At 39.5% G+C, this 27732-nt stretch overlaps 1 protein-coding gene across 1 annotated transcript in view; it reads left to right on the plus strand.

Moving 5' to 3' along the window:
* CSMD1 (CUB and Sushi multiple domains 1) overlaps positions 1-27732 on the plus strand; it is a 1946356-nt gene that overhangs the window by 1142142 nt on the left and 776482 nt on the right. The window contains exon 6 of the mRNA XM_054023823.1: positions 7767-7879. Coding sequence (XP_053879798.1) covers positions 7767-7879 — 113 coding nt within the window. The remainder of the gene's footprint in view (positions 1-7766; positions 7880-27732) is intronic.

Genomic DNA, 27732 nt, shown 5'->3' on the forward strand with positions numbered 1-27732 from the left:
GATCAGAGAGGGCAGAATGAAAGGCTGGAACAAGGGCTAGAGGCAGGAGCAGGGAAGGCACAGGTGTGGTACATGTTAAACCACCTCTCCACTGCTGCCGCTTCACGGCTCAAGTAGCAGGCTGCAGGTTCTCCTGCCCAATCAGGAAGCCGGACCATTTGCAGAAGGGTCTTTCGGCACAGCTGAGCTTGCTGGGTTGCCTAGCAACCAGGGTGGGAGCCAGATCTGCTCCTGATGGAAATATGATTGGAGAGAAGCCAACCCTAAGCAGAAATCAATAGACACAAACGTATGTACTTTGGTCACATTAGGCATAGAAGTGGAAATAATCTGAAGAAAGTTATTATTGAAGGAATGGTGGTGAGTCATAATTATAGATGACCAGTGAGGAGTTGGATGGATGGTGTGGCTCAGATCAGTGAAGATCAGCTGCTGAGTGCTCAAAGTTAGTGATGGATTGTGACGGCTCCTGAAAATTCTGCTATGTCACCGATACTCAGACATGAATAAATGTTTTGGTTTTTTTTAGTTTCCAGAAGTGTTACTTAATAAAACTGTGGCCTAGTTAAACCACGAACCTGGTATCTTGTCTTGTCTTGTCTTGTCTTCCTGCAGTGTCTGGGACAAAAGCATCAGTGTCTGGGAACAGTCCATATGGCTCCTGACCGCAAGAACATTTATTGTGCCTGGAACCTGTACATGAGATGCAAAAAGAGTCTTTGTGTATTCTTTTTCTCCTTTTTTTCACTTTGCACAATTCCGTCCCTTACAATATTTAAGTTTACAAAAATAATAGATTTATTAAATGAATCAATTTTATGTAAATGAATCAAAATGTCATGTATGTAGTAACAAATCAGCCTTTGGCGGGACACTACTGAGAGTATCAATTCAGGAAAAATTGCTTAGAGCAGGGCAGTGACAGCCCAAGGCTGGGGTTCCTTCATTATTAAGGCACACCAAACTAGCCAAACCGAGAAGACTTTGGTTTTACCCCACTGGCTAACAAGAAGTCATACAAGCAATTCCTTCAGACACTCCAGTTTCCCAGTATCACCAGCAGCAGCCACTCCTTATGGGAATGAATCGTTATGAAAACCAATATCCCAGTAAAAGAAAAAGGGTTCTCCCAAACCTAAAGGACCAAGCCCAAGATCCAGGTCAATATACAAGTCAGAATTTACCCACAAATCACACTGTTGCCGATCCTTTAGAATCTAAAATCTAAAGGTTTATTGTTTATTCATAAAAGGAAAGAAATATAGATAAGAGTTAAAATTGGTCAAAGTAATCAATTACATACAGCAATGGCAGAGTTCTTGGTTCAGGTTTGTAGCAGTGATGGAATAAACTGCAGGCCCAAATCAAATCTCTGGAGTACATCCACAGCTTGGATGGGTCATTCAGTCCTTTGTTTCAGAGCTTCAGTGTAGCAAAGTTCCTCCAGAGGTAAGAAGCAGGATTGAAGACAAGATGGAGGGGTTTCCAGGGTCGTTTATATTCTCTGCCACGCGGCCTCTGCTTCTTTTGTTCTTACTGTGGAAAATCACATCAGCAAGATGAAGTTTGGAGTCACATGGGCAAGTCATGTGTCTATGCATGACTCAGTTCTTTACAGGCAGAGCAGTCATTGCTGGCATGCTAACTTGAACTTTCCCAGGAAGGCTTCTCATATGTGGATTGGAGTCTCCCAAGGTCCATTGTCAGTTAAGTGTTTCTTGATTGGGCACTTAATCTGAAGAGTTCCTTCTCCATAAACTGGTCAAATGCTTCACTGGTGCTACTTAGAATCAAACACATTGAGATACAAGTACATAGCCAATATTCATAACTTCAAATACAAAAAGATACACACAAGCAGACAGCATGATCATAACCAGCAAATTACCACCTTTTCGTAGACACCTTACTTGAACTTCTTTGTACAAGATTTGGTGCAACCATAGGACCTTGGTTGCAACAATGATCTATACGGTCACGGTTCATGTCAATAACGTAACAGTAGTTAATAAAGCAAGCTCTGAAATAGTTGCAAAAGGAATTGATCTGGAAACTGAATGCACTCAGATGAACAGAATCCCACTGTACTCATCTGGGCTAAATTTTGTGATGTTTACACATGTTGAAAAGTATTTACTTATGCAAATAGTCTAATTCACACACCAAAGGGTGTGAGGTTTCCCCAATTTAGCCCTGTGTTTGTAAAATTCTTTCTATTGAATGGTAATATTGCATGTGCACATGCATGTTTGGGTCCTATTCAAACAAGATTAATTTATGAAGAGGCACCGATACCCATATATTGCCCATCTACCCCGATTCTAGTCTTCCAACTATTTTTTTGTACAGAAGAGAAGACTGTCAGAAAATGAATCAGGTATCAATGGCTCACTACATCTTTAATTCAAATATAAACAGTGAGTGACTGTCAGACATGGAAAATTAACATATTCCTCTCTGGTTTGAAATATCATACATATAGCTAAGTTAGAATAGAGATCAAACAGGGGGATTATGCCACTGTGTCAATATCATAATATTATCACTATCATTTCTTAGATTAATGGAAACTACTGAGGCAATTTTAGCCAAAACTTATGGCGTTTATAGATATGCATTGTAGATTGACAGATAGTTTTGTGTATGTATTTGGGGAACAACTGTAAAAAATGCAGCCAATAATAAACATACTTTGAATTTGCTTTTGTGTCTCCATGTGTGTTTACTCCTTTGCTAATGTACCATTTAATTCAAGTAACAGTTTAATTCAAAATACTCCGGCATTGGTTTCTCTCAGACTTTTAACCCCACAGCTCTGGACAAACCAGATAAAGTGTTACTGCAAATATATTTTGTACAAAAAATGCATCTTTCCAGCAATTAACTTTTAATGTTTGGGGGAAAGCCGGTGTCACTATAAGTAAAATGAGCAGCTCTAAAAAGACAGGGCAGCTTTTTATATTCAGAACATACCATTTCCTAGCAAGGTGTTAGCACAACGTACCATACTAAATCCTTTTACTATTGCATGGATTTTTCTTTTTCTTAATTGTATTACAGTACTACCTTGAAGCCCCAATCAAGTTCAGCATATCATTGTGGTAGACAGTTCCAACACATAGTAAGAGTTAATCCCTGTTCTGAACAGTTTGTAATTTAAATAGACAAGACAAAGTTTAGGTGGATGAACAGAGGCACAGAGGGATCTTGACTTGTTCTAGGTCAACACAGAAGGTCAGAGATCACTCCCAATCTAATATTTTATCCATGGGACTATACAAGCTAAAGTGAGCAAAATTGTTGTGTTGTTTACAACCCTGTGACTTTTCATCTGACAATCTTGTAACAAAAGAGCTTTTAATTGGCTATTCCTTTCAGTTCATTGGGAACAGGAATGCTCCCAGTCTTCTTTAAAATTTTTAACACAGCCTTCCAGAAAAACTCCATGCTAAGAAAAAATTGGAGCCATTACATAAATTTAAGAGTCAGCAGTGCATAATTGTCACAAATCAGTAGGTACCTGTATCCTAGAGAATAAAGTTGATTTGTTATGAACACTTCAGTTGCAGATTAGAGGAAAATTTTTCTTCTAGGCAAGGTTTGTTTTTTTATCATTGAATGGGTACACTAATTTTGATATTGGAATGTTATACTCTCTATTGAAGGTGAAAACCTTGACTAAGTAAAGCTTGACTAAAGATTTCATTTGCTGCCATATCAGTTTAGGTTGGAATATAAAGATGTAAATTAAAATATAAATTTAAATATCATGTTAATTTCCACCATGAAACATTGTTAGTCCAAATCTTGCAAGCTGCAAAGACAGTTTTGGTTATTTTTCTTTTTACTTTAAATACTTTGCAAAATTCTGTCTCCTCCCACCTACTATAATACATTACATGAAGAAAAACATTAACATGCGTGGTAGAGTGAAGGCATTATTGATATTTGTTTTAAATAACTCCCTCTTGGAATGATACAGCCACCCTCCAAAGATCTTTAAATACTTATTGCCCTTACCTCTACTGGATTTTGGGGCAGAGTACTAGCACCAAAAACTGATAGTAACAGCAGGAGTAAATTGCAATTATGTGGTACCCCACCTTTTAAGGGACCCCACACACACATTTTAAGACTTTCATTAACATGGGTTTGATGTGATTGGTTGTTTTGTGTGTGTATGCTCTCTCACATCAGCCTTCATCTGATGATGTAGGTGGGCAGAGTGGAAGAAGGGCACATTTATCATGGGAAATTCAGTACACTGGGGCTCTGAGACAGTTAAGAAGCTTAATTAATAGTCTTGCTCTCCTCCTTGTTCCCAGTTCAGTGAAACAATCATTAAGAGGGGGAAATGGAAAAAAGAGCTTTAGTACAGAATGCAATTAACATTTTTTTTCAAAATGCACAAAACATGATTATCATTAAGACATTTTCTCATGAGAAAATGTAAATGTGCTTTCCTAATTTTCCCATATAACCAACGGTAGTAGTTTGCACAGGGAAATGTGTTCATGAATGATAGGGGAGGTTGGCATGATGATGACTATGAGATAGTCCATGAGCCACTGTTTCCAATAAGATCTGGTCCACACTAAGAATAGGACAAGTAAAATAACATGATGCTTTGCAGACATTCCTTACAGTCTAGATGCACAACACATTAATGCAGAGAATAAGTAAGAAGCTGTTTGAGAGAATGGTGAAGTTGTCAAAGTCACACTCTAAAAAAAAATTGTTGTAATAATAAAGGAAAATAAAAATCCTTGACAATTTGTTTGTAGACAATCAGCAAAACAACCTCAATGTTTGCAGTATTCCCTAAGTATTCCTGCAACTTTATTTAGATGCACAATGAAATTAGTAAATTGTTAAGGGTGCCACTCTATAGTCTTGCAGTTTCACAATTTGTTATGGGAATCAATTAATAAAGAATTAAAAGATAAGAATAAAATTAAAGCCAGTCAACATAGTTTATGGAAAACAGAACTTGTCAAACAAATATGATTTCATTCCTTGATAAGATTAAAAGTTTGGTTGATAAAAGGTAACTGGATAGATGTAATACATTAAATAAAAAAGCCCACATGGCATTCTGATTAAAAAGTTAAAATTATACAATGTCAATTGAGCAGATGTTAACTGGGTTAAGACTTGGCTAACTGACAGATCTCAAAAAGATGGGGAATTATGATTGAATGGCAGTGTTTCTAATGGGGTTGAACAGGGATCAGTACTAGGGTTGCCAACTTTCTAATCGCACAAAACCAAACATCCTTGCTCTGTCTCCTGCCTCGCCCCTTCCCTGAGGCCCCGCCCCCACTCACTCCATCCCTTCGTCGCTGGGTCACTCCCACCCTCACTCGGTTTCACTGGGCAGAGGCAGGGGTTGGAGTGCAGAAGGGAGTGCAGGCTCTGGGTTGGGCCAGAAATGAGGGGTTCAGGTTGCAGGATGGGCCTATGGGCTGGGGCAGAGGATTGAGGTACAGGATGGGGCTTAGGGCTAAGGCAGGGTTTGGGGTGAGGGCTCCGGGAGGGCGTTTGGGTGTAGGAGGGGATTCTGCCCTCGGGCAGATGATTGGGGTGCAGGCTCCAGCCGGGCAGTGCTTACCTCACGCCGCCCCCTCAGCTCTCATTGGCTGTGGTTCCTGGCCAATGGGAGCTGCAGAGCCAGCACTCGTGGTGGGGGCAGCACACTGAGCTTCCATGATCATCCCTGTGCCTAGGGACATTTCAGCCAGTTCCGGGAGCTGTGCAGAGCCAGGGCAGGCAGGGATCCTGCCTTAGCCCCGCTGCACCGCCAACCAGATTTTAACGGCCCAGTCAGTAGTACTGACCGGAGCCACCAGCATCCCTTTTTGACCGGGCGTTCCAGTCGAAAACCAGATGCCTGGCAACCCTAATCAGTACTAGGCCTGATGCTATTCGACATTTCTTCAATAATCTACAAGTAAATATAAAATCACTGTTGATAAAATTTGCAGATGTGTTGCCTGTTGAGTTTAATTTAATAACCATAATAATGTGAGATTGTCAAAATAACAGGTTTAAATGGAATTATTTAATCAAAGATTATCAAACAAATACAACACTATACATAATACAGAAGGAAAACATATGTTACCACTCTTGTGTACTATGAAGAGGTGGGGTACTGGTAGAATACATTCCCCAATCTAACTCCCAAAACCTCTTTCCTGTTATAGGTGTAAGACAAAGGTATTCCTTTTTGGAGGGAATATTATTTTCCCAAAATTAATTTCACCTTGTTCTGTTTTCAAATTCTCTTGTTACCAATCACTAATGGAATTTCTTGTATGGTATCTTAGGTTACATGATCAATAAGCTAAAGGGATTTCAAACCCAATTGTTAATCAGAGCACCTGTTGCAACAAGCACTCCCTAATGAGTTAAAATCTTCTTTCAATGGGTCATTATTTCATTTATCACAGAAAACATCTGCAACAACAAATACCTCTCATCAATCACAGAGCATAACTGGATCATTAGCAACCCTCTTCAATTACCCAGTTTTGTTTATCGTAAGATATGTCTGTCAATATCTTCCATTAGTTTTAAGGGATCTTTTCCTCCAGATATCTAGACTTTCACAGACTTAGAGACACTGAGGATGATTAGGTACAGCCCAGTGCTTCATTATATACATTTTTGAATACTAGCCACCCTCCAGGTTCAGGTTAATAACCAACACTCTGAGGCCTTAGAATTCAGCCATGCTTTTTGGTAACACTGTAAGGTTTCTGGGAGAACAGTTAGTAAGAAAAGAATTATGAGAGTTTAACATACAAAAATCATGAAAAGTTAATATTTACTAACTCTGGCACTTTGAGTTCAGAAAGTGGGGGCTTGCAAAGCTATTTACTAACAGATGACACAACTAACAAAAACTAATTTCCCTTTGCTAAATACTCTCACCTTCTTGTCAACTGTTTGAAATGGGCCACCTTGTTACATTGGCCTCATTAGCACTACAAAAGTGATTTCCACTCCTTGCCAACTGCTGAGAATAGCCCATTTCCAACTTAATTGAATTGGGTCGTTAGCACTGACCCTCCACTTGCTAAGGTAACTCCCATCTTTTCATATGCTATGTATTTATACCTGCCTACTGTATGTTCCACTCCATGCATCTGATGAAGTGGGTTTTAGCCCACGAAAGCTTATGCCCAAATACATTTGTTAGTCTCTAAGGTGTCACAAGGAATCCTCGTTGTTTTTGCTAATACAGACTAACACAGCTACCATTCTGAAACCTATAATATAGAGAGTTTTTCTTGCTAGGTTGATGCTCTTGTAAATGAGATATATGAGATGTAACGTATATATTGTACTTCTAAAATTAATAACATTTCATTTAAGGCAGTGCATCGATTTGCTACTGAACACCATTCTCTGCAACTGTTTACCAACATTTTAGATAAATATGACCTTATGCATTTTGATGTTTTGTCATAAGATCACTTGCTAACTTTTCTGCAGAGAAGTTAGCAGCTGAAAAAATAAACTTTAGAAATTTTTTCTCCCACTACATTTCCCATAATAATGAGAGAAGGAGAAACCAATTTGACTATCAAAGAACTATGTGGAAAGGAAAATACAGTAATAGACACTAGTGCATCACAACTATCAGATGCATGATGCACACTGTGATCAGTATATTTAATTTCACTTGGTCTGTTACCTTTAAATCAATCTAAAATACATGTTTTTGCTTCACTGTATCTTAAATAAGTTTTTTTTTCCAGGTTGACTGGCATGAACCTGCCTTCTCCTGTTATCAGCAGCAAAAACTGGTTACGACTCCATTTCACATCTGACAGTAACCACCGACGGAAAGGATTTAATGCCCAGTTCCAAGGTAGGAAATACAGAGTGTCACCAAAAATAATGTGAATTGAACTGGTTGTGGTGTACATTTTTCTTTAGAAACCAGAGGTCTGTGTAGTAAAAAGGTAAAGTCTAGATTCTACTGCCCTTAAGCTGAGTAGTAGCTACCATTATATTATAAAATAAATACCTTTCAGAGATTCATTTAATATTGTTTACACATAAAGTAGCAACATTCCCTGTGAAATATACCTCTAGAGGTATGTTTATTTGGTTTTTTTACATTAGATAAATTGCATGTGTGATGTCTTTTTCCATTAATTCAGATCTTTGCTTTAAATCATGAGTAGAATGCAAGTCACAGAAAATCTATTCTATGCAAAGACAGACCCTATCTCACTGATGTCTTCCTTCATTACTCATAATCAAGCTCTTGCCCAGAGGGTTACATTTATCACTTGGAGATTTAACCCCTCCCCAACTCAAGATAAAGCACATTTCAGACTGCCGAATAGATCTGCATATTCATCTTTATTAGAAAGCTAGAAGATGTCAATGCTGCTGTCAGTTTTTGTCTATGTCCACCTGGATATTCATCAAAATGCAATTTTTCTGGAATGGAATCTTCATTGATTTTTGCACTTGATAAATCATCACTCAGAATCAATGATTTTGTAATTAAATTAGAAAGAAACAGGAGAATATCCTGTAAGTCACAAATACAGATGATGTAGAAGCTGAGTATACCTTCAAACCCTGTACTTACACAAGCTATTTGTTACTATTTTTCCCCTGCATGCAAATAGACCTCTTCATAGCTTAAGTTATCATTCCACAATAGGATCTGTATTCCTCTGTTCGTGTGTGCTGTTTACTGATGATTATATCTATATGAGATATGTAAAAATAAAACATATCAAACATATTTGCTACAATATCTATCATCTTTGTACTCCTGTACTTTTAAAATCATTGTGAACAAAGGGTGGATTTTTTTCTTCTTCTCTCAGTTGAAAAATTTAAGTAATACCACTTTATAGGACAGCGTGTGTGATATGTCATTGCACTTAGAATTTGTTTATACAAAGCTGACTGAGGCTGAGGGCAGTGATACTTTTGGCACCTGGTAATTGAAGTGCCCTACACTACATAAAATTTGATCCCGGATCCCATTCACCAATAGGTGTAAAGACACTATGGGTAATTCTAGCAACCCATCAAGAAGTTAAGGATCTATCAAATAGTCATGGTAAGTCTGCGGCAAAGCGATGAAACAACATTCTAAGATTTAGAAAAAATCTATTTTATGTATGAATGCATAAGATGGAATTGAAGTTTAAAGGAAATACCTAGTGAGACTATAAACTCAAGATGGGTATTTGTTGCACTGTATAATATATCTGACATTTTTTCTCTTGGTGGCAGTGTAAAACTTGGCTTTTAAAGAACAGTATTCAAATGACAATTTGAGGTAGCTTAATAAATTGCAAATTCTTACTGTTATTTGAAATCTCCTTTTCTAATATAACGCATCCTTTTAACATGCAAGTTAATGTAATGGCATTTTATAAACTACCAACAAATTGCAATTCAGTGAATCTCAGCAATGCACAGTGTATTAATGTGACAACAGCAAGTAAATGAAGTAAGGAAGTAAGGAAAATTGCCTTTAAATACTAAAATATCTATTATGTTAAATCAGAATATTATTATTCAGTTCATCATAGATAGCTGAATATAATGGTTAGTCTTTCTATTCGGTAGTACACTAATTAACACTTTAAAGGTATTTAATGATAGGCAGAGCTGTCAGTGAATCTAATAGTTAAAGATGAAAACAGTTTCCATTATAAGATCCTGTTTTTGGTTGCTTTTAACTGCCAAATTGCAGCAATTCAGGCTGAACTTTTCAATGCTGGGTGTCTGCTTCAGACTGAATTATTTTGGAATATTTCAGCATTAACAGAGGCAAGGATCCTGTGAGAAAAATAGTATGTGATCATATTACAGTCCTGGCAGAATCTTCCCTTGTAGTAGACACCAGACTGCTGTATTGTACCCAGCCTTTGAATTCTGCATGCTTCTAAGCCTACTGTATCTCAGTAGATGCAGATGCTGCCTCTAAATATGGTCTCTTAATCAGACTCTGTGTCTAGTATCCCTTTTGGGGATGTGGCCCTAGGCCTCAAGACAAATGCTGATACCCTCCAAGTCTCTCCAGTTACTTAAGTACCCAGAACTCCACCTTCGTGTGTACCATTAGAATTCTCTGAGGATATCCACAAACATGTGGACAAGGGTGATCCACTGGATATAACGTACTTGGACTTTCAGAAAGCCTTTGACAAGTCCCTCACCAAAGGCTCTTAATCAAAGCAGTTCATGGGGTAAGAGGGAAGGTCAGTACCGGTTAAAAGACAGGAACAAAAAAGTAGGAATAAATGCTCACAATGGAGAGAGCTAAATAGAGGGGTCCTCCAAAGATCTGAACTGGTTCCTGTTCTGTTCAACATGTTCATAAATGATCTGGAAAAACAGGTAAACAATAAGGTAGGAAAGTTTACAGAAGATACAAAATTAATCAAGATAGTTAAGTCCAAAGCAGCCTGCAAAGAGTTACAAAGCACTCTCAGAAAACTGGGTGACTGGGCAACAAAATGGCAGATGAAATTCAGTGTTGATAAATGCAAAGTAATGTATACATACAAAATGATGGGATCTAAATGAGCTGTTATCACTCAAGAAAGATATCTTGGAGTCGTGTATACTTCTCTGAAAACATCTGCTCAATGTGCAGTGGCAGTCAAATAAGCTAAACAGAATGTTAGGAACCATAAGGAAAGGTATGCATAATATGACACAATATATCCTAATACCACCATATAAATAATGGTACACCCAACAAAAATGATTAAGGGTATGGAACAGCTTCCATATGAGGAGTGTTTGAAAAGACTGGGACTTTTCAGCTTGAAAAAGAGATGGCTAAGGGGTTATATGTTGGAGATTGAACATATAAAGCCATATATGTCTTTTGCCTTGAAGCCATATATGTCTTTTGCCTCCACTGCTCCCCTTGGAAGGCTATTCCAGAACTTCACTCCTTTGATGGTTAGAAACCTTCATCTAATTTCAAATGTAAACTTCCTGATGGCCAGTTTATATCCATTTGTTCTTGTGTCCACATTGGTACTGAGCTTAAATAATTCCCTGGTATTTATCCCTCTGATATATTTATAGAAAGCAATCATATCTCCCCTCAGCCTTCTTTTGGTTAGGCTAAACAAGCCAAGCTCTTTGAGTCTCCTTTCATAAGACAGGTTTTCCATTCCTCGGATCATCCTAGTAGCCCTTCTCTGTACTTGTTCCAGTTTGAATTCATCCTTCTTAAACATGGGAGATCAGAACTGCACACAATATTCCAGATGAGGTCTCACCAGTGCCTTGTATAACGGTACTAACACCTCCTCATCTCTACTGGAAATACCTCACCTGAGGTACTCAAAGTGTAACAGCTAAATACTAGTTGGAACAGATTGTTTAGCATAAGTAGTTAATACATATTTCAAGGGACCATTCAAGGTGAAGTGACACAGGGGTTGGGAGCTGTGGGTGAGGGTCAAATATATAGTGATTGCTCTGTGAGAACTGTTCATGAAAAGATGACAATGTTTTTGTCTTTTATAATTTTTTGTTCATTTGATAATGTGGTAATTGTCCCGCTTCACCCATATAGCTGTTATTGAGGCATTTAGTGCTCTAGTTGAGGTACACCACATGTTGTGATAGGCGTGTGTAAGACCCATGAATCCTGAAAGGTGTGTTGTGGGGGTATTGATCATTGTAATGTAGAGAGATATTTCTATAGGTTTTGCATCTGTTATTTTAGCAGGGATTGGTGCCACTTTGTTGCTCCGTCCTAGTCTGTGAGGGAGCTTGCTTCTTGATTATGAGCTTAGAGGGGTTTGGTGGTTGTTTGAAGACCACAAGAATGGGGGTGGGTCAGGAAAGATTTCTTTCAGCCTGTGGTCCCCATTGAGTATGCTATCCCCTTTGGGATATTAAGTGACAATTGGGAGTGTATAGTGGAGGGGGGGGTTATATCTGTTTTGAAGCAGGTTCAATATGTGGGTAACGTGAGACAATCACTATGCTCTTGAATAAACTCACACAAAAATGATAAAAGACAAAAACACCATATAAGCTGTGGGTGAACACTTTTTACAGAGCGGTCACTCTATATCTGACCTCCCAGGCCTCATCCTGATAGGAAACCTGCACAACACCTTCAAAAGACTAATCTGGGATCTTAAATTCATAACTTTGTTAGACACTATAAAATCATGGATTGAATAGAGGCACTGGATTTATGGTTTATTACAACAATCTATATCCCACTATCACCACGCCCAGACCAGCTGCCCTTCACCATGACTCGAGAGGTGTTGATGGACCAGATCACCTTGAATGGTCCATTGAAATATGTGGTTAGAACTTGTGCTAAACATCTGTTCCGTCTGGGGTGACCAGACAGCAAGTATGAAAAATCAGGACAGGTGGTAGGAGGTAATAGGCGCCTATATAACACTAAGCCCCAAATATCAGGACTGTCCCTAAAAAATCGAGACATCTAGTCACCCATGTTTTGCCTTGTATGTAGCTGTAGCATGCTGAATATATTTCCCAGACCTGAAGAGGAGCTCTGTGCAAGCATGAAAGGTTTTCTCTCTCATCAATAGAAGTTGGCCCAATAAAAGTTATTACTTCACCCACCTTGTCTCACAGATAAAATTGTTACATGGCATGTAATTAAATACCATACCATAATGCATACACACAAAGGGACTAAATTAAGGTTGCATGGGCAATCTGAAATCTGGCATGTCCTAAATTTTGAGTGCATAACTCTGCAATTTTACTGCCATTGAACTTTTTTATTATATAATATGTATGTATTTTCCCCTGATACGTGCTCATGTTTCATTTCTCAGTCTGTGTTTGTATACACTCGCACATGTATGTATAACCTATATTTAAATATTACTCAAAACTGAACAATAATTAGCATGCAGTCTCTTTTTGAAAAGCTAGTCCTTCTCTGAAGAATTTACTTGTAGAATTAAATATATTCACTTTTATGCAAGAACAAGCATATAATAACAAATTATAAATTAATGGACTTAAGCAAGCAAACTGATCAAATATAGAGTTGTGCAGGCTTAATTCAGTTTCAGATGGTTGAAAGATTGATTGAAAGAGATTAAAGCGCTATTGTTGCTGTGCTATTTTAGACTATCTTTACAAGTAAAAGATTTAATCTTGAGATTTTATCTTTTACTCAATAATGCTTCCAAAAAGTAGCAATATACAAGCTAACTGAAAATGAAATGGTGCTATTGTTGCTTACTCTTTTGAGGCTCAAGTTTAAGCTCCATTTTAAAATTGGTCACTTGAGAGCTACTATCCAGCTAAAATGATCTCACTTATTTTGAGTTCATTACATTTTACACTAAGAAAATAATTCTCCTACACCATTTAATAATAGTACTATACATCCAAGCCCATTGTTATTTCATTGAGTTGATTGTCTAGATGTGAGACTGCTTAAATTGTTTCTTCCCAGAAAATTGTCATGGGAAAGAAGAGGGAGGTGCAGTAGATAGGCAGCAACATAGGCTCTTCAAAATCAGGCCAGTATAGGAGTCTTCCCCACACAAAATGCAGAATGCTACATGTTACTGTTGCCCTCAGCAGGAGCACCTGGCACTCCTATTTAGATCTTTGCAAATCTGTGGGGGGGAGGTGTATTTAATTTCAGTTCACTGGCAGTTACAAAAATTTGTTTTAAAAAAATCGCTTGGGTCAAACCAAAAACAACTTTTTTTCAGAATTTTTTGTGAATAAAAAAAATTCAGAAAAAAATGTTTCAGATAAAACAAAATATTTTGTTCAACTCAAAACAAAATGTTTCATGTCAGAATCAGTGTTTTATTTGATCCAAAACAAATCATTTTATTTTTGATTTTTTTTCATAATAAAAGCCAAGGAAATAAAGGGCTAGATTCATAAAAAATGGGGATGCCTGCGTTATACCTTCTGGAAGCAGGGATTCGGGTTCAAATCCTGATCTAGAACAGCAATCTGAACCCAGGTCACCCCCATCTCAGATAAATGCTCTAATTACTGGGGTGAAGGATATTCTGAGGTGAGTTTTTCTCAGTCTCTCTCGTTGAAACTTTCACATTGTTTAAAGTTTTTGAATAGGGATTGTGCCAGACAAAGAGAATGAGAATGACTCTAGTTCAGTAGTTCAGATGCTCACCTGGGAGAAGGAACAGACAAGTTCCAGTCCCTCTGCCAGTAAATATTTATTTATACAAAGTGGAACAACTTCAACAGAACAGATTCCCACCCCAAAATACTCCATAGCCTGGGAGTTAGGACACTTCTCTGGATTGTGGAAGGTCCAAAATCAAACTCCTGCTTTCTGTGTGTGTGCACTCTGGAGCAGGGATTTGGACCAAAGTCTCCCTCTTCCAATGCAAGTACTTTAACTGCTGATCTACAAGGGCACTAATAGCACCTCATCCAGTTTTGTGAACGGTGCCTAAATCCTCATCTGTATCTGACTTGAAAAATTTAAATATTTCATTGTGATAATGTTGGACTGATTTCAACCTTTCTGTGTTTTTTTTTTTTCCCATGCCTCTTTGGTGCACTTGCAGGAAATTCTTTGCCCAGTACCCACCTTCAGTAGTCAGGCTGGTTGCTGGCAGATATGCAGGGAGTGTGAACAGGAGAGGCGCACAAGGGAGGATTCCTTGTTTTAGGATTGTACCCTAAAGCTGCTACTTTGACCCACACCCTCCCTGGGAAAGGACAGTAGATTCACTCAATTTCCCTCCTTCTGCTATCAATCTCCCACTCATGCTGACAGGCAAGAGCTCCTTTGGAGCAGAGCTCTAAATTCCGTAAGGAGTGCACACCCACTGTGCAGCTCCTGCTTCCTGGAAGCCTGTCCTCTTTCCTACCATGTACAGTAGAACCACACCAACACTGCCATGGTTCCAGGGTCAGGATTTTGCCTCTAGGTGTGTTAACTAATTATGTCTCTTAGTGAAGCTTGTGCATGTGTGTGTAGCCACACACAACCCCAGAGACAAACTGGAACCAACATTCTTTTACTGTAACATATGGTAGTATAAAAACGTTAGCGTTCTTTTTCTCTTTGAATGGTTTATACTAGGCAAGTAAATTCTTTCCAGGAGCATTGTCCTTCAGGCAATTGAGATTATTATGGATCACAGAGTGACAATATATTTGATAATGATTCAGAATTGTTCAGTGTATTCTTAAAAATTAGGAGACTTTGGATTCTTATTTTCATTTTAAAAGCAAAGAACATAAGTCACAGTGCTGATTTTTTTATAACTAAAGAATCGTTAATAAATCTCTTTAATTTTACTTATTTTATTCAGAATTATTTATCTTGAACTCTCAAAGAAAGTTTTCAAAACCAAACCTAAGGAGTTCTAACAATTAGTGTATTCTACTGTCTGTCGCATAAAGTTGAACTCTGGAGAGGAGTGTTTGAATTAAATGTGATGTATTGTGGTCGGTTAGGAGAGAGGGGTTCAGAAAGGTATTATGGTATTAACTTCTGGTGCATAATGATCAAAACATTTATCTGTGTGTTCTGTTTGACTACCTTGAATAATTCAGGATTTAACAAATAGAAGTCAAACAATGAAAATAATAGAGGCTGCAGAAATAAATCTGCATTAATGGAAAACTGTGTGTGAAATAATGTAAAATAAATTGCAAAGTAAAATATTTTTCTCTGTGATTTTCTTTTAAATTCACCGAAACAGCACATGAGAATTACATATATATTTTAGAGAGATATGGTAAGTGAGGTAATATATTTTATTGGACCAACTTCTGTTGGTGAAAGAGACAAGCTTTTGAGCCACACAGAACACTTTGTCAGGTCCAATAAAAGAGTTTGTTTCTCTAATATCCCTGAACCAATATGGCTACAACTACACTGCATGTATATTTTTACACACACTGCTAAAAACCTTAAAAATTATGTTTGCAGGTAAGTTACAATGTCAAAGTATTTGCAATATTAACAGTGAGATACTGTTAATTAAGAAAACGTAACTTTTCGGTGATTGCAGCCTTATATATCAGGGTAACTTTAGAAAACAGAATTAATAAAAGTGGTTCACATATTCAGATAGTTTAATGCCAGAAGGGGCCATTACATCATCTAGTCTAGAAGTCTGTATATCACCAGGCATTACATTTTATCCAGTTACCCCTGTATTAAGTCCAATAACATGTGTCTTGCTAAATCATATGTTCCAGAAGGGCATCCAGTCTACAAATGAAGACACCAAGAGATGACAAATCCATCACTTTCCTTGATAGTTTGTACCAATGATTACAAATTTGAGACTTATTCCTAATTGTAATTTATCTGGCTTCATCTTCCAACCATTGTTTTTTGTTATGCCTTTCTCTGTACATTAAATTACCCTTTAGTGCATTCTCCCCATCAAGGTACTTATACACTGTAATCAAATCACCTCTCAATCTTCTTTTTGATAAGCTAGATAAATTGAGCTGTTTAATTCTCTGACTGTAAGGCATTTTATCCAGTCCTGACATCATTTTATGGCTCTTTTCTGAAACTTATTAGTTTTTCAACCTGCTTTTAAAAATTTTAAGAACATAACTGGACAATTCCAATATTGGTCTCACCAATGCCATATGCAGAGGTAAAATCACTTCCCTATTCCTACAATCTTTTTATACATCCAAGGCTCATAGTAACTCATTTTTCCATATCATCACACTGGGAGCTTATGTTGAGTTGCTTGTCCACTATGACTCCAAGATCCTTTTCAGAGTCACTGTTTTCCAGGAGAAACTGCCCCACTCTCTAGGTATGGCTGGCATTCCTTGGTCCTAGATATGCAATGTTGCATTTGGCTGCATTAAAATTTATTTTACAATCATGCAGATGATGAATATTATTATTATTTATTTGTATTGCTGTAGCAGCTGTAGCACCTAGGAGTCCTAACAAGGTCCAGGACCCCGTTGTGCTAAGCGCTACACAAACACAGAAAAAATATGTGGCCATGCGTCAGAGAGCTTATGTGGCAGGGCGAAGGCTCACCGGCATGGCGCTTCCTGCTGGTCATCCTAGGAATTAGCTCTTCCAGCCCGGAGCACCCTCTGCAGGCCGGTGTCTCACCTGCCACCGGCCCCCATGTCCCTCCCGGACCCCGGTGCCCTTTACATCAGGGTTCTGTCACTCGCAACATCCCACAATCTGGGTCTCCCAGCGCAGGGGAACCCCCACCCCTCTATCCCCACCTTGCCTCAGTGGCTATTGCCAGTCACCATCTAGCCCCAATTCACAGGGGCAGACCGCAGTTTGTAAACCACTCATCATCGTCAAGGGTTTAGGACCAGCTGCCTCTGCCTATTCCCAGGCTGCACCTCTGTAGCCCCAGTACCTTCATAAATCTTCAGCAAGGCCTGCTGCCTGGGGTTTTACCAGGCTGGAGCTTCCCAGCTCCCTTTGCCCTTCCCAGCACTGCTCCACCTCAGGTACCTTGCTCCTAGGCAGCTAGCCCTTCCCACGCCAGGGCTAGAGTGAGACTCCTACAGCCTTTGGCCCTCAGCCCTCTTAAAGGGGCCAGCTGTGTCCTGATTGGGGTGTGGCCCCAGCTGTGGCTGCTTCCCTCAATCAGCCTAGGTTTTCTCCACCACAGCCCTCTCCAGAGCTGCTTTTAAGCCCTTCAGGGCTGGAGCAGAGTGACCATCCCACTACAGCTTACCATATAAGTATCTGACAAGAGACAGATAGATATAGACAGACGGGGAGTACAAGTGAACAATGAGACAATCTTTTTTAGCATGATACAGTGGCCTCGTCAAGCCAGTACCCTACCTGTTATGAAGGTAATATAGGCATTACAGCGAAGCAGAATTTTAAAGAGGGATTTGGAGAAGGATAGTGAGGTGGCTTTGCAAGTGTTTACAGAGAGCACTTCCCAAGTATATGGGGAAGCATGGGAGAAAGCATGAAGATTTTTTTTTTTTTTTGGTGAAAATTTAACAAGTGAGAAGTGGCAACTAGCATCAGGTGTGCATCGAAAACTCAATGAATTAGAGACGATAGACAGAGAGTGGGGGTTGACTGTGAAGGGCCTTGAAACTGAACAAAAACAGCTTATGTTTGGTGAGATAGAGAAAGGGAAACCAGTGGAGGGATTCAAAGTAAGAGATTACTTTGTCAAAATGATGGGCTAGGAAAATGATGTTTGCAGTGGTATTCTCAATGGATATGAGCAGGACAAAGTTGCATTTGTCAAGGCCTGAGAGAAGGGTGATACAGTAATGGAGACATGAGATGATGAAAACCTGGATGAGAGCTTTAGATGTGTGGATGGATAACAAAGGCCATATCTTAGAGATGTTTTGCAGAAAGAATCTTCAAGATATCCAAATAGATATATAGGTATATAGACAACTTGTATGTGAGGACCAAAAGAGATGTCAGTGTCGAAGGTGAAACCCAGCTTGTGAGCCTGGATGATAGAGACAACGGTGGTGTTGTCCTCAGTGATCGAGAAAGCAAGTAGCAGAGAGGGCTTCGGGAGGGAAGACATTAGGAGCTCTGTTTTTGCCATGTTTAGCTTGAGTTGATGGCTAGACATCCATGAGGAGATGTCAGAGAGACTGGCTGAGATTTTAGTTTGGGCAGAAGGAGACAGGTCTGGAGCAGAAGTAGATTTGTGTATGTAGAAGTAGATTTGTGAATCATTAGCATAGGTATGGTAGTTTAATTTGTGTTTGCAGGTGAGAGTATTCAGAGATGGAGTAGAGAAGGATAGGGGGACTAAGGGTTCCCCTACAGAGAAGGGAACCAAGAGGACCACCATACAGAGAAGAGGCCTAGGAAGAATTCCACATATCTAAAAGTTTCCAATTGATACCAGGTCCTCAACATGGAAACTCTGGAAGATATCTCTCCAGACCCAGTCGGTCCAAGGGAATGGAGAGATGTATGGGAGCTGTGGATGGCAGCTCGACCCAACCAGTAAGTAAATCAAGCTTGCCCACAAAGAGTTCTCCAGCCATCCAAGGAAGACAGGAAATCCTTATAGGGGAACCAATACTCAGAAGAACTGAAAGAACATTCTGCGAGGGATAGGCAATCAACAGGACAGTGCATTGTCTTCCCAGAACCAAGACATGAGATATCACTGTAAGAATGGATAGACTTCTGAAGTGGATGGGCATGGATCCATTAGTGGTGATTCATATAGGCATTAAAGACAGTGCATCACTGGATATATCACAGATGACTTCAGGGAACTCGGAAATGTGCTGAAGCTATCTTCCCTGAGATCCTTCCTATCTCACAAGTGGAGGAAGGTAGAAGTGAACAGCTGGCTAGGCAAGAAGTGGAGGGATTGGGTTTTGTGGAACATTGATCTACCTGCTGTGGGAATAAGGGGCTGTATACATTGGATGGCCTCCACCTCAGTAGAAGGGAAATCAATCTCCTTGGGGACAGGCTGGATAGAGTAGTCAGGAGGAGGTTGAACAAATAATAAAAGGGGAGAGTAAAAAGAGGGAAGATATGAGCATTCAGTACGAAATCAGGATGTTGAGAATAAATTAATCAAGGAGCCATAGGACATGAAGAGAAGAAATGTTTTAATTGCCTATACACCAATGCCAGGACTCCCAGATCCTGACTCCGTCTCTGACCTTTGCCTCTGATGCCTGGTGGGATAGTAGTTGGAGAGGCAAGTGGGATCAACATTGGGCTTTTTAAGATGAGAGAGATTAGATCATGCTTATATTGCAAATAGGGTGACCAGATGTCCCGATTTTATAGGGACAGTCCTGATTTTTGGGTCTTTTTCTTATATAGGCTCCTATTACCCCCCACCCCCGTCCCGATTTTTCACATTTGCTGTCTGGTCACCCTAGTTGCAAAGGGAAAGAGCCAAAGGAGAGTAAAAGTTTAAAGAAAAGAGTAAGGGAGGGGCTGAGAGTGGACAGAAAGATGGGATGTGGGTCACTGGGTGAAGTTGAGGGCTTAGCGGAGAGAGCTGATGAGAAACTTCTGTGTTTACAGTTGTCTGTGCTATACCCTAGCCATCAAACAGTCTCTTGGCAGAAACACCTTCAGTGTGCCTAGCCCCAAGGGTACACACTTTTCCACAAGGACAGGCCTTGCAGTGGCATGCAAAGGCAGTGACCCAAACTGAGCCTTCAAGCTCCAGTGTGCCCCATGTGGTTCTAAACTGAGAGTCCAGCTGAGGTCAGACTCCTGAGAGAGGCTCTACTTTTGCAGGGAGCAGAGTATTTACGGTGAGGCAGGGCAGCCTTTTCAGAACACAGTAGTTTATTAGTCACCTAGAATACAGCATGGGAAAGTCCTTAGGTTAGCATGATAAAGCTCAGCTCAAGTCAGAGTCCATGTTGGTAGAAGTAATTGCACGAAGATGCTATGCTCTTCTCAAAACTTCATTGGCCCCTTCTGTCTCATGGCTGTCTGCTGTTTTGAAGCACCTGAATCCCTTTAAATATGTGGCTATATGTCCATTTGTATTATTTTCTTTCCCCAGTTGTTTGTAACAACTTCCAATTTAGAATTGTCTGCAAACTTTCATTAATGTTTTCAGGTGCTCTTCCACTCTAACTTACAAAGTAATTAAATAAAAAAATAGAATTCAAACTAATTTCTATAGCAACGTCCCCCCTAACTTAATGCATCACCACCTATTATTACCTTTTATTATGATTCTTTAGTCAGTTTTTGATCCAAATGACAGTGCTCATATTAATAATAAAAGAAAAAATAATAATATAATTCAGAGCACTTATCTCAGACAGTTTGAATTAATCTTTCAATTAAATTTTCAGAAAACAGTATATCAAGTGCTTTACTCAATGCAGACATACTCTTCATCTACTAATTTTTCACATTTATCTTCTAAGAGTTGTCATTTAGTAGCCAACACTGATAATTACGCGATAGAACCTTAGATATTAGAGACTGAAAAAGATTTATTAGCTCACTTTGCCTATCTCCCTGCCATTTTAAGATAATACAGTATATTACTCCTGAATCCATTATCCTTCAGGTGTTTACAAATTTTTTTTCCTCCGAATATTTTTTAGCATTGTCATTACTAGTGATTAAAACTAGATTTACTAGATGGTAAGTAGCAGTTTTGCCTTTTTTTCTTGTTTTACACATTGGTCTTACTTCTGCGCCCCCCGCCCCCAGTTCTTTGGTACCTTCCTGGTTATCAGCATCTTTTCAAAAATAATTATTAGCACTTAGTAAATTTGTTAGGTAAGTCATTTTAAATGGTAGGGTGCTCATCATAAGGACTCAAATAATTAATTATATTTGGTCCTGCCACAGTGCAGGGGGGCAGGACTTGATGACTTCTTGAGATCCCTTCTACCCCTACATTTCCATGATTATCCAGGTTCTTGCCTGCATCCATATCTGAATTACCATGGCTTTTATTACCTGCAGATCCATACACGTCCATTGCTTCTTATTCCCTCTCCTTCTTTCCTCTTTTCTTTCTTGTGAAGCCTTTCATACTCAAAGTCACTTCCCCAATATGACACTGTAACGGCAGGTTTCCCAAACCCTAATGTTTATTAACTGAACACTAAGCCTCCCATCCAAAAAAATTCTGTAAAAATAGGAGTCTGTGCTGACTTCAGTAAGACATGATGGCTGCGTGTTTAAGGCGCTTTACTACAGTGCCAGAAGCAGGTTTGCATCTCGTTTGGTCTCATGCTGAATGGCTGCCTCTAGTTCATCTAGCTGTAAAATGGGTGCCTGATCCATAGGGCCAGGAAAGCCAAAGGTGTTCAGATGGGATGCTAGCCACATTGCTCCTTTGTGTACTCTTGGCTACGGAATCTGACATGCCTTAAGCTGCATCAGCCTGATGAATCATCTATGGCTTGGGGAAGATTTTGATTGACTTCAGTGGAAACCGTTGAGTGCTCAGCACTATTACAAAATCAGAGTCCTTATTTAGGTGCCTATATATATTTATTTAATCATTGTTGGAAAACCTTGGTCTAGATTTGCCCCATTTTTCATTGTCTGCTGCACTGCCAAAAAGAAAATTTTAGTTTAAAAAAATTGTGGCAATTTAGTCACAGTTGGATCTGATTTTATTTCTCTGCCATCCAAATGTAAAAAAAAATATTATGCAAAGTTCCATGGTACACTTTTGAATTTCACTGAGAATTTAGTTGGGGTTTTGTCACATGGTGTTTCTTCTGATTCCCTTATTAGCTGAATCTACCTCATGTGCTTGAGAGGGGGTAGCAGAACCCATTTGGAATCATTTTTTCTGTGGACAAGTGTACTGTTTCTGGGCCAGATTTTTTTTAAGTTTCTGCTGCTGTTCCATTATTTTAAGATTCTAATCCAAGTGTCTTAGCATATTTATGGTGGCCAGCACTCCCTTTGTTATTTGCCCTTTTGATCGCCTCAGTAATACACCCTGGAAGCTGTTGCTTTTTTCCCCAATATTTGATTTTTAAATAGATCTTATTTATTAGTAGTACTTTATAGTGGTTTGTAACCCTTGAGAAATTGCATTATCTTTTGTTCTATAATGGCATCAGAGAGATTTCTCTCAAAATGCAGCGTCAGAAGCAGAAGTGGCCTTACAGTTACAAAAAAAAAAAGAAAAGAAAAAAAAAAGACATTTCTCCAAAAGAGCTACAATTATCATGAACACAGGGGCCAGGCGACCCCATCCGGCACAGCATAGCATCCTTCTAGCCAAGAAAGAGCTCAACCCCCAGAGAGCTTCAGCACAAAAATCTAGGTCTAATTTTTCAAACTTTATTGTGAGGACCAGCAAGGAACTTGGCAGACAACTAGGCTGAGTGCAGGGTTGGGGAGGTTGTTTTAAATCTGGAGAAGAGGATTCTGCTAAAGTGTCAGTTAATCTGTAATTATCATAGATGAACATGCTACTGTGGGACCCATGATTGATGGTAATGAGGAGGAGGTGTCAAGGTATACTGATATGGGTTGGCAACACACTACATGGTTCAGTTGCCAGGAGGATACAACTGATGAAGAGGAACTCTCCTCCTCCCAAGTGCACTGTGTCAAGACAAGTATCACTGTTGGTCAGATGAGCTGCATCAGCATCATTAGTACTTAACTGATGCTGATATAGAAGTAGCTATTCATTCTTTGACTTCTGCTCATTGTCCTAACTCTGATTGTTTTCTGAGAATCAATATCAGTTAGTGAGAATGCAGGGGTATTATATGCTCTGATTTACAAATAGTTTTGGTTGATCCCAAACTGCATGTTCCCAGCCTACTTTGAAGGAATTTTCCCCTTTTGTGGAATCCAGAACAGACCTCTTCCCTGAAATCTAGAACAGCCCTGAGTGAGTATATGACAAATAAATAAGCATAGCCTGTATTGCAAAATAGAGTACTTGGAATTCCTTCTGAATCACAAATTATCTGAATTTTGTCTACCATCATTGTGTTGACTTTCTGTGTTCAGGGACATCAGTATATCTAGATAAAGTGGTGGGACAGGCAAACCCTTTTACCAAGGAAATGGAAGCTAAACCAGATTCTTTCCAGGATCTTTGAGCTCTTGTGCACACCTTAGATTTTATTTGCACTGTGCAAAACGAGGTGACTTGAGGTATTGGCTTTGACAGTGAGAGAAGTCTCCTTGGAAGGTGGATGACTCCCCTTTTTGTGGTCAGCTGGAATCCTATATGTATTTTGGCATCTATCATGATTAGTAAGGGTCTCCAGAAAAATCAGGTTGGCCCAAGAAAACATGAACCTAATACAGGGGAGGGAAAACTACGACCCGTGGGCCAGATCCAGCTCCTCGGGGCTTTCAATCTGGCCCATGGGATTGCCAACCCCATGGTGCAGCGGGGCTAAGGCAGGCTCCCTGCCTGCCCTGGCCCCGCGCTGCTCCCAGAAGTGGCCAGCACCACGTCCTTCCGGCTCCTGGAGGAGGAGGGGGGCAGAGGGTTCTGTGTGCTGCCTTGCCTGTGGGCACCGCCCCCTCGCAGCTCCCATTGGCCAATGGGAGCTCTGGGGGTGGTACCCCCAGGCAAGGGCAGCACGCAGCAGAGCCACCTGCCCCACCCCATCCCCAGGAGCCACTGCCGAACATGCTGGCCACTTCCGGGAGTGGTGTAGGGCCAGGGCAGGCAGGGAGCCTGCCTTAGCCCCACTGTGCACTGCTGCCACCCCAGAGCTGCTCCAGGTAAGCAGTGCCAGGCTGGAGCCCACACACTGAACCCTCCTGCACCCCATACCCCAGTCCCCTGCCCTGAGCCCCCAACTCCCTGCCTTGAGCCTCCTTCTGCACCTGCACCTCTCCTGCACCCCAATCTGCTGTCCTGAGCCCCCTCCCAAAGGCTGCACCCCCTCCTGCACCCCAACTCCCTGCTCTAGCCCTACATTCATGGCCCTGCATACAATTTCCCCACCCAGATGTGGCCCTCAGGCCAAAAAGTTTGCCCACCCCTGATCTAATAGCATCCTGCACTGAACCCAATATTCCTCCAGCCATCTCAGTCTTCCCATAGCCCGGGAACTCCTGACCTAAGTCCTAGTCAGGCATTTGAACTTGAGCTGCTTATCCCTTTCTATCTGGAACCTGAAAGAATGAGATTTTTGGAGTTACCTAGTCAAAGGACTAGCTGCTAAAATCGAGGTGAGACACTTTTTCAGTCAGTAAAAAAGCAACAAAGAGTCCTGTGGCATCTTATAGACTAACAAATGTATTGGAGCATAAGCTTTCGTGGGGGATTACCCATTTCATCAGACACAGGTCAGGTATGCTCTCTTGGGCATCAGTTTTAACAAAGCCTTGGTCAGGGCTGTCTTTAATTTCCTTTTATCTGGTTTTCACAGAGGCTCAGCCGATTTTCAGCTACTTACATGTTCAGGTAGACTCAATGAGATCCAAAAAGCTTCTAATGTGGAAGCAAAAATTGGTTTCTCACCCATATTTCTAGATTTTATGATCAAGAGAATCAGCCTTCCATCCCCTATACATATCTGAAAAATTAAACTGGCCTGGCAAACTTTGTCCTAAACTCCATTGAGTGTCAGATGGAACTACTTATTTTGTTTTTTTATAATTAAATTAACTTTGCTGCTGGAAATTAAACTGTGGAATAAGTGAAATTTGAACCATTTCATTTTTTTTTTCCTGCAGGCAAATGTAGTCCTGAGAACAGTCCTAGAAATCTTACCAGATAGTGTTTCACATCAATTAGGAGAATTCTCTTAGTTTCTTTTACCCTTACTACATTGAGCTATTTTAGCAATCCCTTGTGAAGCCACTTTGATCTCTTCTGCTTCTCTGCACTCTTCTTTTTTCAGTGGAATTGCAGTCTAAAGTGATATAATTAGGTTGTCTTTTACAGTGCTTCCATACTCTGCATAGACAACAATATGATAGTTCAGGGTTATGTACTTATCATTTCTCTGAAGAGAGCCAGCGGTAGATGATTCAAAAGCACCATCTTTGTGTACATTCTAAAAGGCAATACTAGGAACTTCAGCATCTTTAGAAGTAGTTCTTCCATGTATCCCACTTGAAGCTCAGCAGTTTTTTTCCCTAATGGAAGCTGCCAATTTGTGTCTGAATGCCATCTGAATCTTGTTCAGCATAAAGATTTTTGATGTAAGTCAATATGGCATAAAATAGCAGAATCCATCATACATATCCTTGAAACTGCAGTCATACACCATTGGCCAAACTATATCCATCTATATTTATAAAGGTGAATAATTTAATTAAGCTCTAATCTTAATTGTGCCACCCTTGTTCTTGCTGATGAACATTTACTCATAGGTGTAGCCCCACTGATTTTTTATAGGAGTTGCACAATCTGGCACTCAGAATTTGGGACTTCCCTTTGTGTTTGTACTTCACCTAGCAAATTGTGGCAATATCCAAAACAAATGGCATTTAATATTTTTAGCTGCTGTCCTGTAATCTGTTCTGTACTGGTGGATACTAGCACCTACATGGAGTAGCTTCCAGCGTCAGGGGTTCATTAGTTATCCACTGTGTGCAGATGCTAACATTGGACCATGAACAGATGCTGGTTTAGCTGCATTTCTTGATCTTCAAAGAGCATTACTTTTCCAGTTAAATAATTAAACTTTCTTCTGTGGCTTTTTCATTATATCAGTTAGTTTAGCTGTTAAGTGGCAGTAGATGAATGTCCCTTTCTTTACTGAGTCAGCAAGAAAGCCCACCAGGCTTAAACAGTTCATTTAACATGTAGGTATAATAAGGGGACAGGAGTTGTGGAAACCTCCACAAATTTCCTCTTTAACTATACATTGAAATGAATAGAATTTACCAAAAAGTGCTTATTTTGAAAGTCTGGTGTACTCAAAGCTTGGTCCCCCTCCCCCCCCAGGGATGCTATTTTGTTTATTTTTGAGGGGAGGATTAAAAGTACAATTTCTTCAAATTATTTGGATCCGATTTTCATGTAATTATTTATTATTAATATAGGAATATATTGGAAGTATACTTATTTGAATGATCTTTTTTTATAAATACATTTTCCCCTTTACAGTGAAGTGAAAAATAGTGGCCTCATGGAAATAAATAAATTACAATATAGACATTTTTCCTTTTACTTTGCTATTTGTAAATCACTTACTTTGTAAATGCTAATAAATCCTATAATTTAGTAATGTTTTCCCAAGAATAATGAAAAGATCATTGCAGTGATAAAGAATTACCACGGCACAGACTGTCCCAGCCAATCTCAATATCCTCCACCACACCCCTCAACTCCCTGTTCACTGGGGCCTCTTGGAAGGGGTGGGTGAGTATAAATTGGTGGTGCAAGATCTGTGGTTCCAGCATAATCATAAGGGATACCCTAGGGTTTTACTGGTGCAAAGTGTCTGCAGCATAGTAAATTCCCAGATTTATTTTTATTTTCCCTAAGGAGAAAAGTAAAAGATTGTGATTGTGCCATCAACTGAAGACTGGCTAAGATAGAGGAAACAGCTGTTGAATCAAGGTTTGCAAACCTCTTGGAAAGCCTAACCTAATTTCTAGTGAACCAGGCCAATTTATGGTTTCATAAATGGATAATTGTATTAAATTTGCATCAGTGAGCCTGGTTATTTTTGTTGTTTTTGTTGGAATCCAAAACTGAAAGTGAAACTTGGGGAATATAAACATGATTTAACCAAAACAAACAAAATCTAGAAAGATTATCAACAAATCCTCGGCGAATGTCTCTGGTCAAACAAATGGAAAAAGTAGTACAAAATATCTGAGATCAACTGAGGATGAGCACGCAAAATAACTTTGTATATAAATAACTTTCATAGGCTCTTCTTTATGTATACGGTACTATGTGGTAGTTAAATACCGTACATGTATGTTGAAAGTTGTAGAAAATATTGTATGATGTATTTTAGAAATAATATGTGAATATGTAACACTGCTCTACAGCCAAAATGCTTCTGAAATAAATGTAGTCAAACTTTACTAATCCTGGGTCACTGAGAACGAAAATGATGCTTAAAATTATTGATTGGCTCTAGTTTTCAAGATATGCTATTGGGTCAGTATATACGACCCTTGACTTGGGAATGGTGGAGGATAAGTGAGTTATAAAGGGAAGGGATCTCAATTTAAACCAGAAACGACAAAAATATGTCTTTGACTGGATCTATGAATAAATCTATGACTGGGTTGGACAGTACTTGCTTTTTAGGCAAAACAATGAATGATGCAATCTGAAGCTGGTATTGCAT

This window comes from Malaclemys terrapin, chromosome 3 (assembly GCF_027887155.1).
Source record: "Malaclemys terrapin pileata isolate rMalTer1 chromosome 3, rMalTer1.hap1, whole genome shotgun sequence".
Classification (NCBI taxonomy): Eukaryota; Metazoa; Chordata; order Testudines; family Emydidae; genus Malaclemys; species Malaclemys terrapin.